Source organism: Kockiozyma suomiensis (genome assembly GCF_038497685.1).
Source record: "Kockiozyma suomiensis strain NRRL Y-17356 unplaced genomic scaffold V2V93scaffold_3, whole genome shotgun sequence".
Taxonomy (NCBI): domain Eukaryota; kingdom Fungi; phylum Ascomycota; class Lipomycetes; order Lipomycetales; family Lipomycetaceae; genus Kockiozyma; species Kockiozyma suomiensis.
The window spans coordinates 507,653-522,162 of record NW_027117666.1 but is presented as its reverse complement, the minus strand read 5'-3'; the positions used below and the strand labels follow the sequence as shown (position 1 = coordinate 522,162).

Here is a 14,510-nt window from a genome sequence, read left to right as displayed (position 1 = left end):
CGGGAGGATAGCTGTTAGAGTAGTAAATATTAGTAGAAAAGCAATACGATGGTCTAGTTTATTGATATAGTCAATAGGAATCTAGAAGTATCGTGAATATAAATCTGGATGATCTAAATAGGCTGGCTGCTGTTCTCATACACCGTCATTTATATTAGATTATATCCTGTACGCTCGCCCTGCTTTAATGCCTTGATACAATTGTTGTATCTGTATTAACTTCTCTTGAAGCCGATTGTACCGGACTCAGCCCAAAGTCGGGGTCAGTTCTCGCGGGTCGGAGTTTCGCTCTCAAATCCCGCGCCCTTCCTTCTCAGGAGCATCTACAGTCTACCCCCAGCACTTGTCATAAATGGCTATTAATCTATCATTTTTATTCCAAATTGAATTTCCCTGAAAATGCATGCAATCAATCCCTCCTATTCCTTTCCAGCAGTTATGCTATATCAATAGCTTCCCCTTTCTCGTTATAGCCCCACCACGAGCCCGGCAACCAGCCCCGCTATCGCTCCCGCGAACACACACGCCCCAACCGCGCGCGCAACAAACTTCTCTCGTCGCGGCATCTCTCCCACCACCGCATCGAGCCCGCCAAAGCCGACGACTAAAAACATAGGCGGAAAGCATATGCACAGCAGTAGCACCGTCCGAGCGACTCCTTCGCTGCACGCCTGCCGACTTCGGGGTATATAAGGCGCATACACCGCCGGCCCTTCGAACATCGACTCGTGTCGAATTTGTCGTGCTTGCTCTAACTGCCGTAGCATATCCAGTGCTTCCTCTACCCCGGGACTGTTCTGTGATGCCTTGTCGTCCAGTAGCAGCTCAGTCTTGGTATCTGCACCAGCAGGCTCTGCACCGATGGTTACTACCAAATCCGGATTGCGCGCTCTCGGTAGGGGCGGGAGCAGCACACTGCTCCGGTACATCGCAGCAGCAAATTGGCCTTTCGGCTGCTGTCGTATAATCATCGCAGACAACGGCGCCATAGAGTTTGTGTAAGGGAACGTAGACATAGACAATCCCTCCGAATACACTGGTATCAGCGCGCGCTCTGGCTGTCGCACTCCTATTGCATTCTCTTCCACCTCTCGAGTCCGATACACATAATTGTTGGCATACTCGGCTGGTATATACTGGCAAGCTGGATGCACAATCATTCCTTGCGCCTTTGCCTCATCCTCCTTCTGTATCTGCTGCTGAAACGCTATACTATGTGTTGCTGTAACATCTTCGTCAAAGTCGGCAATATGAGCCACCTCTTCTTCCGTATCACCAGCAGTCCCCGCGTAAGAATAAGACATATGTTGCTGTGCGTCTGTATCAAAGGAATCATCAAACCCTAGCACCGAGCTGTTTATACTCCGCGTCACATAGTGACCATTTTCGTCGATCTCAATCATCCGAGCATTATCTTCCGATCCCAAACTTGCAATATCCTCATCACTACTGTTGCCTGCCATTCTATATATCTGTACATCGTCAACACTTCCTGTCTCGACGACATCTAATTCGATCGGTGGCGGCGGCGGCAGCGATATCGCACTAAATCTATCGCTGTCGGTAGAATCATCGTCGGGCTCTTCTTCAGACGAATTGTAATTACTGCCAATTGAGTTGAAATAGAAACCTGGTGTGCTCATATATTCTCTCTGCGCTATTTCAGCGATCTCGCCCCTACTGCCGTCCTGGCTGTCGACAACGGGCGCATCAATGGCATCACCGTCAGCGCGCACCGCACATTCGTCATACTCCAATTCGTCATCGTTCGTTCCATCATTGTTGATCGCGCTAGCAAGCAAATCGCTTGCACCGGAGAAAGATCTGTACGCGGCGCTCCCTCGCGGTGCAATCGAGTAGCGGATCGATATCGACCCACTTCCGTCAGAATGTCGCGATGAATACGCTGACTTGCGTCGCTGTTGTCCGTCACTGTGTCGTTGTACACCTGATGGGGCTGAGTACGTAGATATTGTTCTATTGAGGATTCGCCGTAGGGGTCGTCGGCGGGGCGAGGATAGTGAAGAAGGAGCTGATTGTGAAGGCGCTGTTGATGAGTAAATGTTTGATATCTTACGCACGACGGCGTGGTCGGTGGTCGACTCTTGCGGTCCCAGTCGCTGAGATGAGACCAAATCGTCGTCCATTACGGGCTTCTAGAGAACTCGTGTTGCTGAGAAGAGGGATTGTGGCCAGAAATATTTCAGCTGGAGGAGTCTAGTGATCCAATGTTTTGGTTTGTGCAGCTTTAGCTTTTTCTGGGGATTTGTTTACAGGAAAATCCCGATCTATGGTTATCGAACGCTCAATGTACACTGTCCTATTTGCTTCTTGCCAGCCTCCTGATCACCTTCTGTGTGTGTATTTATTAATTAAGAGAAGTTTTTCAAACTTCTCTTAATCTTCCCCTTTTTGATTTTTTTTTTTTTTTGGACGAGAAGACGCAAATGCTGCGGAGTTTAGAGCGGTATACTTGTAAACAAACACTTATTGTTTATGCATTTATACTGAAACCATGGCAACCGAACACTCAACTCCCACTCACTCACCCTTATCCGCATCCATCTTCTATAGACAGACTCCCAGATGCAAATGCTGTCAGCATCTCCGCTATTATTTTCTTCTCCAGAACGCGAGCATCATCGCTCTCTTTCTCAGGGATCGCCTGGAAATAATGAGATTATCGCGACTCCCACGCGTTCCTCGCGCACGACAATCTCGACGCGACGCCGCAGTGCAAGTATCGACAAAACACTCTCGAGTGCCAGTAAACGCACTCGTTTATCATTCACAAACGATCCCAATACTGAAAATGATCATCCGCGACGTCCTGCACAGCGGTATAAAAGCTTAAGCCAAATTGAGGCTGAGGAACACGAGACTGTGCTTCCGACTACAAAAGATTCCGTTCTCGATGTGCTGTTTAGTAATTCCGGTAACTCCAATGTCGGTAGTCAAATTGAGAAAGCCAGAGCTGCGATGCTTTGGCGGCTGACAGAGACAAAACACGAGATTTCAAAATTAGAGGCGGAGCTTGCAAAACTCGAGGAGGAGGATGATGGCAGTGATTTAGATAGTGTCACTGTCGATTCTGCGCTTGTTGATCGATTGTTAAAGTCTAACGATGCCGTCCTCAGCGGGACTACTCTTGTCAACGTGTCTGCTGTCGTCAACGAAGAATTACCGCATATGCCGAAACCTGCTCTTGATCTCAAAAGTCTGCGTCAATTCACTGGTCTAGAAATAACCTCTCTCGATACTGCTCTCGAATATCTGCAAGTAGATGACGAGCAGGAGGCCGATGGAAGCGTCCTTCTGCGCACAGCAAGCCATACAGTTTACGTTGCACATCCGGCCTCGTCAGTAAGTTTTTCAATGACTCTAGTGGTCAACCAGACTGATCTCGAAGTTATTTCATTCGCACTATCAGCCGACACAGTCAAGCCCGGATGGGCGCGTGAGCCGATATCTCGCTGGGCGGACAAATTCACAAATGAGGAGGAAGACACGCTCCAAAGCTTCGACATCTCATGCTTTTTGTTTGGCGTGTCTGATTTAGTGCGCGTAATGCAGGTTCGCGCTGAGGTCTTTATCAAGCTGTGTAGAACATTTCCCGAACTCATTAACCGTTCCGAGTTTCATCAAATGCAAAAATCGCTACAAGACATAACCAATGCTGATATACCTGAGGACTCAGACGAGGATGATCAAGATGAAATAAATAAGCCGGTAGCAAAAAGTGAGCTGACTGCCTGGTTGGGCGAGCAGTGTTTGATTGTTCGTTTGCAAGACGAGACTCCGAGTTTACAACTCATTTTGTCGTGGGATATCAATCTGGACGACGTCACTGGCGACGCATCTAGTAAAGTCGTTGCGCGCGTGAGTGCACCTCGATATTGTATGTTGCTCCTCTAATTGGTGAATGTGTGCTAAGAATAGTTATATACTAATTGTTTTTTTCAGATGCCGAGTTTGATGATAGTCAAGCATTTTTGAAGATCCCGCAGGTGTTTAATAGTCTTGCGCGCTCTAGAGGTGTATACCGCGCCGCGTGTATCATTATTAGAAATCTCTTTGAAAATGATTGATGATATGTTATGAAGTAGTACGCATAGTAAAGTCTGGGTATATGGTTTTGGTGATTTTATTTCTATTGAGTTGGCGTTCTTTGTCTTGTATGGTAGGAAAATATTTGGTATATAAGCTACGCGAAGCATTTAGTTTTCCTTTTGATGCTTTCAGCTACAAGTTTGAGTAATAATTTTTAAACTTTTCTAATCAATTAGATTTACAAAAGAACTAATCATGTACAATCCCGAATATATTTTTTATCCCTATCAGATTTTTTGCTAGGTCCGTCATGCACATCACCACTTTTTCGTACACACAAACGTAACGTTTATTTCTTCTTTTCAGCAGCCTCGTCAGCCTTGGCCTTAGCCCGCTTGGCACGGATGCCGAGATAGCGAGCCTCGGAGCGGGCTTCACGGAGGGTTCTATAGGCGTTGAAGGCCTTAGCCTCCTCGGTGATGGCACGAGGAGCAGACTCGGGAGCGGTCTGAACGATGGGCAAGGCGGCAGCAACAGACTTGGTCTGGGTGGCCTCAGCGATGGCGGCGGCGTCAGCGTCACCGGACTTGGGCTTGCCAGCCTTGCGGGGGAAGACAATGAGCTTAGACTGGTACTCCTTTAGTCTTGCGACATTAGCCTCAAGACCCTCGACTGAGCGGTTCTGGCGACGGAAGTCGACAGCAATGCCAATGGTCTGAGCAAACTTCTTCGGGATACCAGCAGCCTAGATACACAGCCAGTTAGTCTTTTCTGTCTTCATTCTTTATCAATTTTTCGATAGCAAAAGCTAGAGTGAAACACACCTTCAACTCCTCGAGGGTGAAACCCTTGCCAGCGCGAACACGTCTGTTGTATCTGATGGTGGGAGCACGAACGACAGGTCTCAGCGAGTCGACAGGTCGGGGAGCAACACGAGCAGCCTTGGAAATACGGGCAGTTCTGCGACGCTGCTTACGGCCAGCCTGGTCAAAGTGGACGCGGACCCGAGTGTCCCATTGCTAAATCGACGAAAAAAAATCCAGTCAGCGTTTTCTTTGTAAAGGATATAAAGTAGCGCATCCCAGCAGAATAGAAAATTGTTTTAGGATCATTTTTCGTTCTCTGGGCTGCTCTGCGACGATGAATCGATGATGCGCACTAACCTTTCTGAAATGGTTGGAGAGGATGGGGTAGTTCTTTGCGATAGCTAGAGTATAACAATATCAATAAACCGATCTTTATAACTATATATTATTCAAAAGCACTAAACGAAGGCATACCCATTGCTGCTGTGTTGTTGGCGAAAGAACCGTCGACGTGATGCTGGTGGAATTTGTTTCGTGCTCTACAACTTAGCCTTGGGACTGGCCTTTGCAAGCGGTTGTGTGTGGGCTAGCAGATGGTCTAGGGTTTAGTATGGTTGCGCCGCGCGCTACGTGACTGCTTTTTCAAACCCTACAAGTCCAGTTACTGCGACAGCTTCACCAACCACTCTGCTTGTACTTCGCAAAGGTCTCTTGTTCAGCAACCTCATATCTACACAGCAAATATGGCCTCTACTCAAAGCGTCCAGGTGTGTACTCTCGAATACTATTTCGTCAAATCATTTATATTGTGTAAAAAGAGGAAAAAGACAGACGCTAATAACAATTTATAGACCTTCGGCAAGAAGAAGTCAGCCACCGCCGTCGCCTACGCAAAGGTAAGATATCGTCTTCCAGTTCTGCGATCGAACCAGCCGTCTAATGATTTTTTTTCCGTCAATTTTTAGGCCGGCAAGGGTCTCCTCAAGGTCAACGGGTCCCCCATCCAGCTCGTCCAGCCCGAGATTCTGCGTTTCAAGGTACATATCTTCAATCAATCTAGCTGTAGCGATGCCGTCGTTGTCTACGACTGTCTATGCCGTTTGACAAGCTGAACGAAAATAAGAGATCGCAGTGTTAACTTTGCTATTGGTAAATAGGTCTACGAGCCTCTGCTCATCGTCGGACTCGACAAGTTCGCCAACATCGACATCCGCGTCCGGGTCACCGGTGGTGGTCATGTCTCGCAGGTCTACGCCATCCGTCAGGCCATAGCCAAGGCCATTGTCGCCTACCACCAGAAGTACGTTGACGAGCAGAGCAAGAACGAGCTGAAGAAGGCTCTCATCGCCTACGACCGTACTCTCCTCATTGCTGATTCGAGACACCCTGAGCCCAAGAAGGTGTGTATTGTCTTCATTTATGGATCCTATGTCGTTATATTGCTTTGATGTGCTAACGTTGTTTCTTATAGTTTGGTGGTCCCGGTGCTCGCGCCCGTTACCAAAAGTCGTACCGTTAAGCGATATTGCACGGTTTTGGTTGTGGGTGGTTGTTTCTATATTTATATATATTTGTATTATGATTCATAATTTGAAATAAAAAGTTTTATCGGGTCAAATATTCTTCTCTATTCTCAAGCTCGATACTGCAGAGTTGCAGCATGTAATCTCTTAGAGTGTTATTCAAACTGTAGATTGGTTCTTTGTCAGTTTTGTTTGACGAGTAGAAGATGACTTCTCGCTGCTTTTTAACAGGAACTGAAATATCGTATAGACATGAAAAAAACTGTGTTTGATTTGGGATATAGGCTTCGTATCGAAATCATGCACTTTACGAAGGAGATTGCCACTTCCTAGTCGTGACATGAAGGTGAAGTTTATAGCAAAGTGTAGGCTGTAATCCAGGTTTCATAATCAACAAAGAAAAAGATTTTTTCGACGATGCTCATGCCGGCTAATTGTTTTTTATTTATAATGTTCCATATCCTATAAATTGGCTGTTTCATTTTTAATCATTTCACGCTGAAACCTCTGAAAGAAACCCGGATAGAAGCGACGCGTTTCGCTCACAATAGAAATCGGCAGCAGAGTACTATTCACGACCAGGACACGCAGCAACACTCGATGAGTACATTTCAGCCACCAAAGACGACGCTTATCCTGTATAATATTCCCGATCAATGTTTGTTAGGAATTGACTTGCAATTCTTCACTGCTACAATTGACTTTAACGGTATCAAGGTGATTCCAGACGGTATTCACGTGCTGCATTGGAGCCCGCCTACGCCTGGATCAACTAGCACGTCGCGAATCACGGAGGTTATTTCGACGGCAAGTCAAACTAATGCCGAGGACGAAAATGATCTGTTAAATAGCGAGTCGGCGGTTGATCGTCAACTTGCTGCCGCTGGAGGAGACGCGTTGATGAGTAACATGAATATGCGAATGGCGAGATTTTTCGAGGCCAGCAACGGGAAAGTGATTCATATGCAATGGGATGATGAAAGAGAAGAGTTCTCGGAGTTCAATGGAGAATTGAACGGTCGAGGTGAATAGTGCATTTTTTTTTCGAATCAGTAGATTGCTGCTAACATGCTAATTTTTTATTTTTATAGACCCCATTGATTTGTATTCGCATTTACTTCCGTATCCTGATTCATCGCCTTCGTTCGACCTAATCACATCTTCTTTATCCTTCAGCTTTTTGTCTGCGTTGTTACCAAAAATATATTTCTCCGAGCATATGCCTATATCATCAATCACCGCGTCGTTGGCAGACTCTCTGCTGCTAAACGACGCAATCTCACACTCGTCTTCATCAAAATTTTCAATTTCCTCGGATAATTCGGATTCATTTAATTTTTTAGCATTCGATCTTAAGAAACAACGGACATGGCCCGAAGGTGCCACTGGTCGCGAAATTACGGCGGCGGCCTTAGATCATAGTTGGTTCCTTGGCGATATCATCGATAGAGAGAGACACGGAGGTTAGTAAACTTCAGTGCAATGGCTCAATTACAATTACTGATTTTCTTTGTTGACGCCTTAGATTATAAGTCTGTAATTGCTGAATTACAGCTGTGTTTCGTTCTTCTTGTGCTATTGGCGAATTACTCGGCCGCAGAGCAGTGGAAACGTTTACTTGAGCTTTTATGCACCTCCCAATCAGCCGTTTGCAGCCAGTCAGAAATTTATAAATCATTTATAGACACCCTCGAGGCTCAGTTCCAGTGTATTCCGGAAGTATACTTCACCGACATGCTAGGTTCAAATTTCGTAAAGAAGCAGTTGCGTACACTCAGAAGAAACATTACAAATCCGAACTCCTTCACTTCCATGATCCCCGGCTCAGAAGCAGATAATCATTTAAGTACTCCTTTTCGAGACCAAATGCTCACCAAACTCAGTACAATCTCAGGCCTACTAAACGAGAAATTTGGCGTTGACCTCGAAACCAGTGGAACCGCCGCGGCAGCTCGTAAACGACGTCAGGCACAGAGTACGCTCAGTATGCTCTCAGGCGGTTTCTCGGCTCCATCTGCTAACGGGTTTGAAGCTGTTCATCATTATGGAAGCGATGATGAGGATGGCGATGGTGATGCCGTGAATGGGTCGTCCAGATTTGGGGACGTGTATGATAGTGATGATGAGGACGAAGAAAGGGGAGAATACGCTCCCGTCATCGTTGAGATGTAGAGTCTTTTTTTTTGTTTGTTCTGTCTGCTCATACTGGCGCGGCGTTTTTGCAATCTCTGTATTCAACAAGGATATTTATTTTTTCGGGAATGATAATAAGTAAAACATAATATTAAATTATAGCCTATGTCCGTTTCTAAATTAAACTAAATATACACTCAATCTCATTAGAGACAAGTCTACTTACACGAAACGAGATACTAATGTACAACAACGACATCAACAATAAAAACAAATTGTCACAGCTCTCTCTCCAGCACAAATTCAAACTAAAGTACAAATAATGAACATGCAAAAAAGTCACAAAGTTAAATAATAAAACATACAGCAGCAACCAGTGCTAGCGTTGCAACACGATCCATACTACAATCCGCTCCTTTTCACTTCCCTCAGAATTGACAGTCATATTTGTGCCACCAATCATACCGTAACGCTGCGGCGCCACTACTCTACCGGCATTCGAGCCCGTTGGAGGAGGTGGCGACGCGTGTACGAGGCATTCGACGACGTTGACGCCAGGATTCAGTTTGATCTCATAATAGCTCTTCGGAGGCTCATTAAGCTTCCGAGATGAGTTGTTTGGATATATCAGCGGACTTAGTCGGCGGTTATTGAGAGACATGTAAAGGTTGTAATGGCGAGTAAGAAGAGACAGCGACAGAGTTGGAGAGATTGTGATGATAGAGTAGGCAGCGGGGAGCACGATTGTAAAGGACTGAAAAACCTCGGTTTTGTTGGGTGGGAACACGACGTTGTATGGCGGATAAGAAGGGTGATTTGGATTGGAAGAGATGGCAAAATGAGTAATCAAAGCATCGGCGATAGCTAAAGAAATTCGGTTAATTAATATTCAAACTTATCAAACTGAATATTCTCGACATACTTTTATTGGGAGCCCGTAGTCTCGACTCGTCTGCAGCCTTCGGCTGTGCATTGGGTTGCAGTCCGCCTGATTGGGCAGCATTACCCGGTGAAGGGACAACGACAGGCAAAGCAGACACAGAAGACTGTGCATTGGGTCCTGCCAAAGTAGCATTTTCGGTTGCTGGTGTTCCAGGGGTCGCGGCTCTCGAATCAGCCGCTAGCTTGCCGGTTCTGGCAGGTGCAGCTGGAGAAGACTCCGCTTCATCTGACGCGGCACTATCTGCAGCTAGTCCACTATCGGAGTATATTGGCTGCTTATCCGGAGCTCGCATAGATTTTCGTAGGGATCTACTACCACTCTCGGTCGCTTCCAATTCGGTTGTTCGCGGTGGTCTACCTCTGCCGCGTCTTTCCGGTGGCGGCGAAGCAGCTTCGGCTTCCTGCTTCACCAAGTCTTCATCATTATCCCCATCTTCAGCAGCCGATTCAGCGGTCGCCTCCGATGAACGTGCTTTGCCAATATTCAATTTGATTTTCTGCGAAGGCTTGGCGGTCTCGTCGGATTTTCCCAACGAAATTTTTAACTTGACTGATCGTGACACTTGGTCGTCGTCGCTATCTTGTTTCCGTTTCTTGGTTTTAGAGGATGAAGTTGATGTACCGCCAAGATCTTTCCTTTTCTTTTCCATCTTTGCAAAGAATGATCGCTTCACTTATTGTCAATGTCTGATAAAGATTTGCAAAATCCAAGTTGAAATGCATACCTGTAAATGACTAGCATCGTTGTATACCTGACTATTCTCTTCGTTGAAAAACATTGCGTTCTCAAAGATTAGACTGATAGCAGCCTCGAATTCCTCAAAACTAGCGAATTTATTGTCGGCGATATCTTTCTGTAAATCAATCAGTCAGCAAATTGATCAAGGTACACGCTCGATATAATGAGGTTATAAACTCACGCTAACAGTATTAAAAGACATTGGGTTTTTGATGATTTCATAGTACTCTGGATAGTCGTCGGCGGATGGTTCGTCCATAAACAATTCACTGTAATATCGGCCACGCTTTCTATGCAACAGATTTTCCGGTCAGTGTCTCATTTGTCTTATGATATTGCAATATTATAATTAAAAGCATACCCTGTCCTCATATTTGTAAGTTCTGCGACGATGCTAAGCATCGTTTGCTTTAGGTTGTCTGCATCGGCCATCGCAAGATGATATAAATAAGAGCCGCTGTCAATTATATGTATATATGAATATATATTAAATATATGTATCTATGTATATATAGACCAAAGGATGGAAATCAAATTGAATCAAAAGTGGATAAGAACTTTATCCGTTTCGAAAGTGACGAAGAAGAAACGCGCTGGTCGTAGAGTTGAGGTCGCTATTTATTCAACGAATGCTCTTTCCGGCCACACGTATCAACAAGGCCAATAAATAAAAAAGACAAATAAAAATAACAAACAAAACAAAAAAGGCTGACTCCCAAAAACCGCAAAAGTTGAGCCGAAGAACGAGGCGGGAGAGGCAAGTCGGACGATAGATGAGACGCGACGCGTAGCGACACGAGATGGATGTAGGAAGGCGGGTCAAAGTTGGATTGTGAAGCTGCTCCTCGAACGGCGGTGAGAGAGTGTTAATGTTTGTGCGTGCTTGTGACTGATTGTGAGTCATGTGACTATATGTGATGCAGCCAGCCGAGCGAGAGCGAACCACAACAAACTTGGATTCTCCTGACGCGTCTCCCGCTCTTTCTACTCTATTCCCCGACTCTACCCACTCAGCAGGCTCTCCGACGAGTCAACGGCTCTCAGAGCACACACAGCTCCGCATTCTTTTTTATTGTTGACACCTTACTTTACGTATCCGATCTCAATCGTTTTCTACCTGCACAATACAGCCAACATGGATTTGAAAGCGCTGCGAAACAAGGCGCAGCAGCCCCGGATGCTCACGGAATCAGAGCGTGCGCGACTGGAGGAGTTTCAGGACTTAATTCATTACTCGAGCAGGTATGTTTACTTTATTTGTGCTCGTTGATAAAAACTGGTTACCTCTGCCGATGAGAAAGTTGCTAACTATCGGTACGCGTCTGTTAGATATTCAGATGACCACTTTGAATACCGGTATGTCTCTACATCTTTCCTTGTTTATTTGACTTTAAGTGCTATTTTTGGTGGTTTTGAGTGAGCATTGTTGGCTGATGACTACTTTGATTGTAGACACGTCACATTACCAAAGAACATGCTCAAAGTCATTCCTAAGGATTACTTTGATCCCGAAACCGGCACTTTACGAATTCTGCAAGAAGAAGAATGGCGGGGGCTTGGTATAACCCAGAGTCTGGGATGGGAGCATTACGAAACACACAGTGAGTATTATTTAATTGTGATTTTTATAGAGTGTTTAATAATTGTCGTACTTGCAGCGCCGGAGCCACACATTTTGCTTTTCAAGTAAGTTATTTCGCTGCAAACTTGTTTTTCATTTGCTGATACTAATCTGGAAATCATTAGACGGTCACAGGATTAAACTCAACTAGTCAATTCTTATCAGATATCATAAATAATCATAAAATATCACACTAAATAGTCGTTTCTTATTAGACCAGAATCCATCTCACCACAAGACAATATGAATACCTTTTTCTCCGACATTTCTTTCACAACCTCAAGGATTGAGGTTCTCCTCCTTTTGTTGCTATTGAAGAGATCGCCATATTATAAGTTTTTTCCTTTTCTCTCTCTTACACCGCCAGTTACCTAGGATTATATTCATAAGGAATTTCTACGAAAGTAAACCTCAAAGTAGACAACGCATATTAAATCAGAGGAACGGTCAGTGTTACATGCGAAATTTCTGGAAATAAAGAGAAGATTTGTATACGTTGTGACTGGATTGGATTGGATTGGATTGGATTCTCATCTAAGTAAGAAAATAATTATCATGTACTTTTTTATGATTTGATATTTACAGGAATTTGTATATAAGCTCTTTTGTTATCTCTTTTTTCTCTTTTCTGATTCTTGTCTATTTTTTTTTTAGTTCATTTTACATAAATATATTCGCTATAACTACGATATCATGTTTGGGATATCATGTTTGGGATACAGTAGCATAACTACAAACAAAAGTTATTTGGTACTTACACGCAAAATATTCAGACGAGAATACATTAATGAAAACCAAATCACGCTAAGTTAAACACTTTTTCTAATATATACGAAAAAAAAAAAGGAAAAAAACCGCGAGAAAAGTAAATGATCAAAATAAAACAGAGATGAACAAAGTAAGGATCACGATAATCGCTAATTGTACACAGGCGGCGAGAACAAGGATGGCAAAAACACACAAAGACTTTCTTAAAATAAAAAGATATATGCCAAAGTAAAAAAGAAAAAGAATTCGTGCATAAAAACTTTACAAATACAATATATATGATCAATACCAAAAAAAAAAAAAAAAAAAAAAAAAAATTCAACAAAATAAAAATGAAACTAGAATTCAAAGCGACGTTGAAATGCAAATAATTTCAGAAAGATATTATCATATACATAGTTTGAAAAATTCACAAATAATCACAAAAGTAAAATTATTCAAGATCTGCTTTTTTCCACTACACTCAAGACAAGTATATTTTAATCATTCTTCTTCGATCCCATAGTCTTGACAAACAAATCAGGACGATTCTCAAGTCTCTTGCGCAGAGAATACTGTAACTCGACTTCCCTCGCAGGCGGAACAAGAGGTCCAATACGTCGCCAGTCTTTGAGCGCGACAGCGACAGTATCGCCAAGTTTCATACGACGCGAAATCTCGGAGCGGCGGTACTTTGTCAATTTATCCTCGTAATCGGTGCTCAGACGAAACAATACGGCTTCGAGATCGACAGTGTCTAATGGGTCGACTTGGGGTGCCGCAGCGGGCTTGACAGGCACGGTCTTAGCCACGTCGGACGATGTAGTAGTAGCCTCACCATCAACTACTGCGACCGTCTCCTCGGACTTGTCTGCGTCATTAGCAGTAGTGACAACTGCTGCAGCAGGTGGCTCAGGGAGAATGGCAGTCTCGGGACGAACATAATCCCAGGGTGTATCGAAGCCCTCGCCTGCGCGCAGAGAAACACCAGCAGTGCCAAGACCGAGAAGGATACCCTTCTCATAAGCCTTGACAGCGCCACCGACCTCCTCAATCTTGCGCTTGCGGTTCTCCTCGCGCCATTCATCGGGAGTGATACGGCGCGCACCAGTCCATCCAATAGCGCGGAGTTGATCGGCCGAAACATCAGGAGCATCGTAGAATGGGTTCATAGAGGTGGGGTTGTATCCGCCAAAGAAAAAAATGAGGAAAATGACTAGACACTTTAGAAAATGGAAAACGAAAAATACAACATCGACAGTGCCATCAGCTGGTTCGGCCTCTGGTTCAGGCGCATTTGGATCCGGGATCTCAGCGAAGAAGTGATCGTACGCTTTTGTGCAGAGCGCAAAGAGCGAGATACCAGGCGTAGGCGTGAACCATTCCGGCAGATCAGTGTAAAGCCAAAATAAAAGGAGCGCAACGACTGTAAAAAAGCGACGCTTGTTGTACTTGAATATAGGTACGAATAATTGGCCTTCGCGAACGATGTCGCTGATACGCTTGCTTTCGTCGAGCGGGGTCAATTTGCCAGAGTGTTCAAACAGCAGAGCTCCCTCGCTGGTAACAAAGCCAGGGCTGGTCGACAAATGAAACCCGGAAGGTTTTCGTTGGTAGAAAAATGTGGGCGAGAGCACGAGCGGAAGGGTGTCGAAGATGCTATGCAGAATCGAGACGGGCTCCTCGCGGGGCAGGCAGAAGCAGTAATCCTTCTCACTATCGCCATTCAAGCGCACGTAGATATCGATAAGCTTATCCTTTTTAGCAGTACCCTCTGGGGCGGGGGGAGGAGAGTCTGACATAATATCTATAATGGCACAATCGAAAACACTCGGTGTGCGAGGCAATTGACAGATGGGAAGGGAAGCGGAGAAGATGGCTGCAGCACAGCTATAGTTCGATAACTTAAGACTGGGGGATGGCGAGAAGGCGTGTGCACGTCTGACCTG

At 44.9% G+C, this 14,510-nt stretch overlaps 8 protein-coding genes across 8 annotated transcripts; 4 read left to right on the top strand and 4 right to left on the bottom strand.

Annotated features, from left to right (window-relative positions):
• Positions 1-10: 10 nt before the first annotated feature.
• On the bottom strand, positions 11-2,235 carry V2V93DRAFT_365611 (uncharacterized protein). Its single transcript, XM_066909111.1, has one exon. The coding sequence runs from the start codon at positions 2,145-2,147 to the stop codon at positions 468-470; it is 1,680 nt and encodes a 559-aa protein (XP_066767457.1). The 5' UTR covers positions 2,148-2,235; the 3' UTR covers positions 11-467.
• A 317-nt stretch (positions 2,236-2,552) lies between these two features.
• On the top strand, positions 2,553-4,334 carry V2V93DRAFT_384760 (uncharacterized protein). The gene is made up of 2 exons (XM_066912223.1): positions 2,553-3,898; positions 3,964-4,334. The coding sequence occupies exons 1-2, from the start codon at positions 2,587-2,589 to the stop codon at positions 4,086-4,088; spliced, it is 1,437 nt and encodes a 478-aa protein (XP_066767456.1). The 5' UTR covers positions 2,553-2,586; the 3' UTR covers positions 4,089-4,334.
• Positions 4,259-5,400, bottom strand: V2V93DRAFT_365609 (60S ribosomal protein eL13). Its single transcript, XM_066909110.1, has 4 exons — positions 5,331-5,400; positions 5,214-5,257; positions 4,875-5,069; positions 4,259-4,795 (listed from the first exon to the last, which is right to left on the bottom strand). The coding sequence occupies exons 1-4, from the start codon at positions 5,332-5,334 to the stop codon at positions 4,400-4,402; spliced, it is 639 nt and encodes a 212-aa protein (XP_066767455.1). The 5' UTR covers positions 5,335-5,400; the 3' UTR covers positions 4,259-4,399.
• Positions 5,401-5,552: 152 nt separating this feature from the next.
• Positions 5,553-6,474, top strand: V2V93DRAFT_365604 (40S ribosomal protein uS9). Its single transcript, XM_066909109.1, has 5 exons — positions 5,553-5,623; positions 5,708-5,752; positions 5,822-5,893; positions 6,014-6,256; positions 6,328-6,474. Exons 1-5 carry the CDS (start codon positions 5,600-5,602, stop codon positions 6,373-6,375), a joined length of 432 nt encoding a protein of 143 aa, XP_066767454.1. The 5' UTR covers positions 5,553-5,599; the 3' UTR covers positions 6,376-6,474.
• Positions 6,475-6,500: 26 nt separating this feature from the next.
• V2V93DRAFT_365598 (A1 cistron-splicing factor) lies at positions 6,501-8,713 on the top strand. Its single transcript, XM_066909108.1, has 3 exons — positions 6,501-7,403; positions 7,471-7,842; positions 7,905-8,713. Exons 1-3 carry the CDS (start codon positions 6,980-6,982, stop codon positions 8,549-8,551), a joined length of 1,443 nt encoding a protein of 480 aa, XP_066767453.1. The 5' UTR covers positions 6,501-6,979; the 3' UTR covers positions 8,552-8,713.
• V2V93DRAFT_365596 (uncharacterized protein) lies at positions 8,645-11,011 on the bottom strand. Its single transcript, XM_066909107.1, has 5 exons — positions 10,555-11,011; positions 10,375-10,483; positions 10,180-10,308; positions 9,435-10,122; positions 8,645-9,376 (listed from the first exon to the last, which is right to left on the bottom strand). Exons 1-5 carry the CDS (start codon positions 10,623-10,625, stop codon positions 8,892-8,894), a joined length of 1,482 nt encoding a protein of 493 aa, XP_066767452.1. The 5' UTR covers positions 10,626-11,011; the 3' UTR covers positions 8,645-8,891.
• Positions 11,012-11,328: 317 nt separating this feature from the next.
• V2V93DRAFT_378678 (regulatory subunit of cyclin-dependent kinase) lies at positions 11,329-11,955 on the top strand (the record flags this gene model as incomplete). The annotated part of the gene is made up of 5 exons (XM_066911971.1): positions 11,329-11,435; positions 11,523-11,549; positions 11,646-11,794; positions 11,852-11,879; positions 11,940-11,955. 5 exons carry the CDS (start codon positions 11,329-11,331, stop codon positions 11,953-11,955), a joined length of 327 nt encoding a protein of 108 aa, XP_066767451.1.
• A 627-nt stretch (positions 11,956-12,582) lies between these two features.
• Positions 12,583-14,505, bottom strand: V2V93DRAFT_365588 (glucose signaling factor 2-domain-containing protein). Its single transcript, XM_066909106.1, has one exon. The coding sequence runs from the start codon at positions 14,361-14,363 to the stop codon at positions 13,062-13,064; it is 1,302 nt and encodes a 433-aa protein (XP_066767450.1). The 5' UTR covers positions 14,364-14,505; the 3' UTR covers positions 12,583-13,061.
• Positions 14,506-14,510: the final 5 nt, after the last annotated feature.

Excerpts from the sequence above, each read along its gene's own strand:
- V2V93DRAFT_365609 (XM_066909110.1), bottom strand. Across the intron at positions 5,070-5,213 it reads TCTCCAACCATTTCAGAAAG|CAATGGGACACTCGGGTCCG; the intron begins GTTAGTGCGCAT and ends TCGTCGATTTAG. Across the intron at positions 4,796-4,874 it reads TCACCCTCGAGGAGTTGAAG|GCTGCTGGTATCCCGAAGAA; the intron begins GTGTGTTTCACT and ends CTGTGTATCTAG.
- V2V93DRAFT_365588 (XM_066909106.1), bottom strand. The coding sequence starts at position 14,363 with ATGTCAGACTCTCCTCCCCCCGCCCCAGAGGGTACTGCTAAAAAGGAT.
- V2V93DRAFT_365604 (XM_066909109.1), top strand. The coding sequence starts at position 5,600 with ATGGCCTCTACTCAAAGCGTCCAG. Across the intron at positions 5,624-5,707 it reads CCTCTACTCAAAGCGTCCAG|ACCTTCGGCAAGAAGAAGTC; the intron begins GTGTGTACTCTC and ends AACAATTTATAG. Across the intron at positions 6,257-6,327 it reads GACACCCTGAGCCCAAGAAG|TTTGGTGGTCCCGGTGCTCG; the intron begins GTGTGTATTGTC and ends TGTTTCTTATAG.
- V2V93DRAFT_365598 (XM_066909108.1), top strand. The coding sequence starts at position 6,980 with ATGAGTACATTTCAGCCACCAAAGACGACGCTTATCCTGTATAATATT. Across the intron at positions 7,404-7,470 it reads TGGAGAATTGAACGGTCGAG|ACCCCATTGATTTGTATTCG; the intron begins GTGAATAGTGCA and ends TTATTTTTATAG. Across the intron at positions 7,843-7,904 it reads CGATAGAGAGAGACACGGAG|ATTATAAGTCTGTAATTGCT; the intron begins GTTAGTAAACTT and ends TTGACGCCTTAG.
- V2V93DRAFT_384760 (XM_066912223.1), top strand. The coding sequence starts at position 2,587 with ATGCAAATGCTGTCAGCATCTCCGCTATTATTTTCTTCTCCAGAACGC. Across the intron at positions 3,899-3,963 it reads CGTGAGTGCACCTCGATATT|ATGCCGAGTTTGATGATAGT; the intron begins GTATGTTGCTCC and ends TGTTTTTTTCAG.
- V2V93DRAFT_365611 (XM_066909111.1), bottom strand. The coding sequence starts at position 2,147 with ATGGACGACGATTTGGTCTCATCTCAGCGACTGGGACCGCAAGAGTCG.
- V2V93DRAFT_365596 (XM_066909107.1), bottom strand. The coding sequence starts at position 10,625 with ATGGCCGATGCAGACAACCTAAAGCAAACGATGCTTAGCATCGTCGCA. Across the intron at positions 10,309-10,374 it reads TGTCTTTTAATACTGTTAGC|AAAGATATCGCCGACAATAA; the intron begins GTGAGTTTATAA and ends ATTGATTTACAG. Across the intron at positions 10,123-10,179 it reads ACGATGCTAGTCATTTACAG|CGATCATTCTTTGCAAAGAT; the intron begins GTATGCATTTCA and ends CAATAAGTGAAG.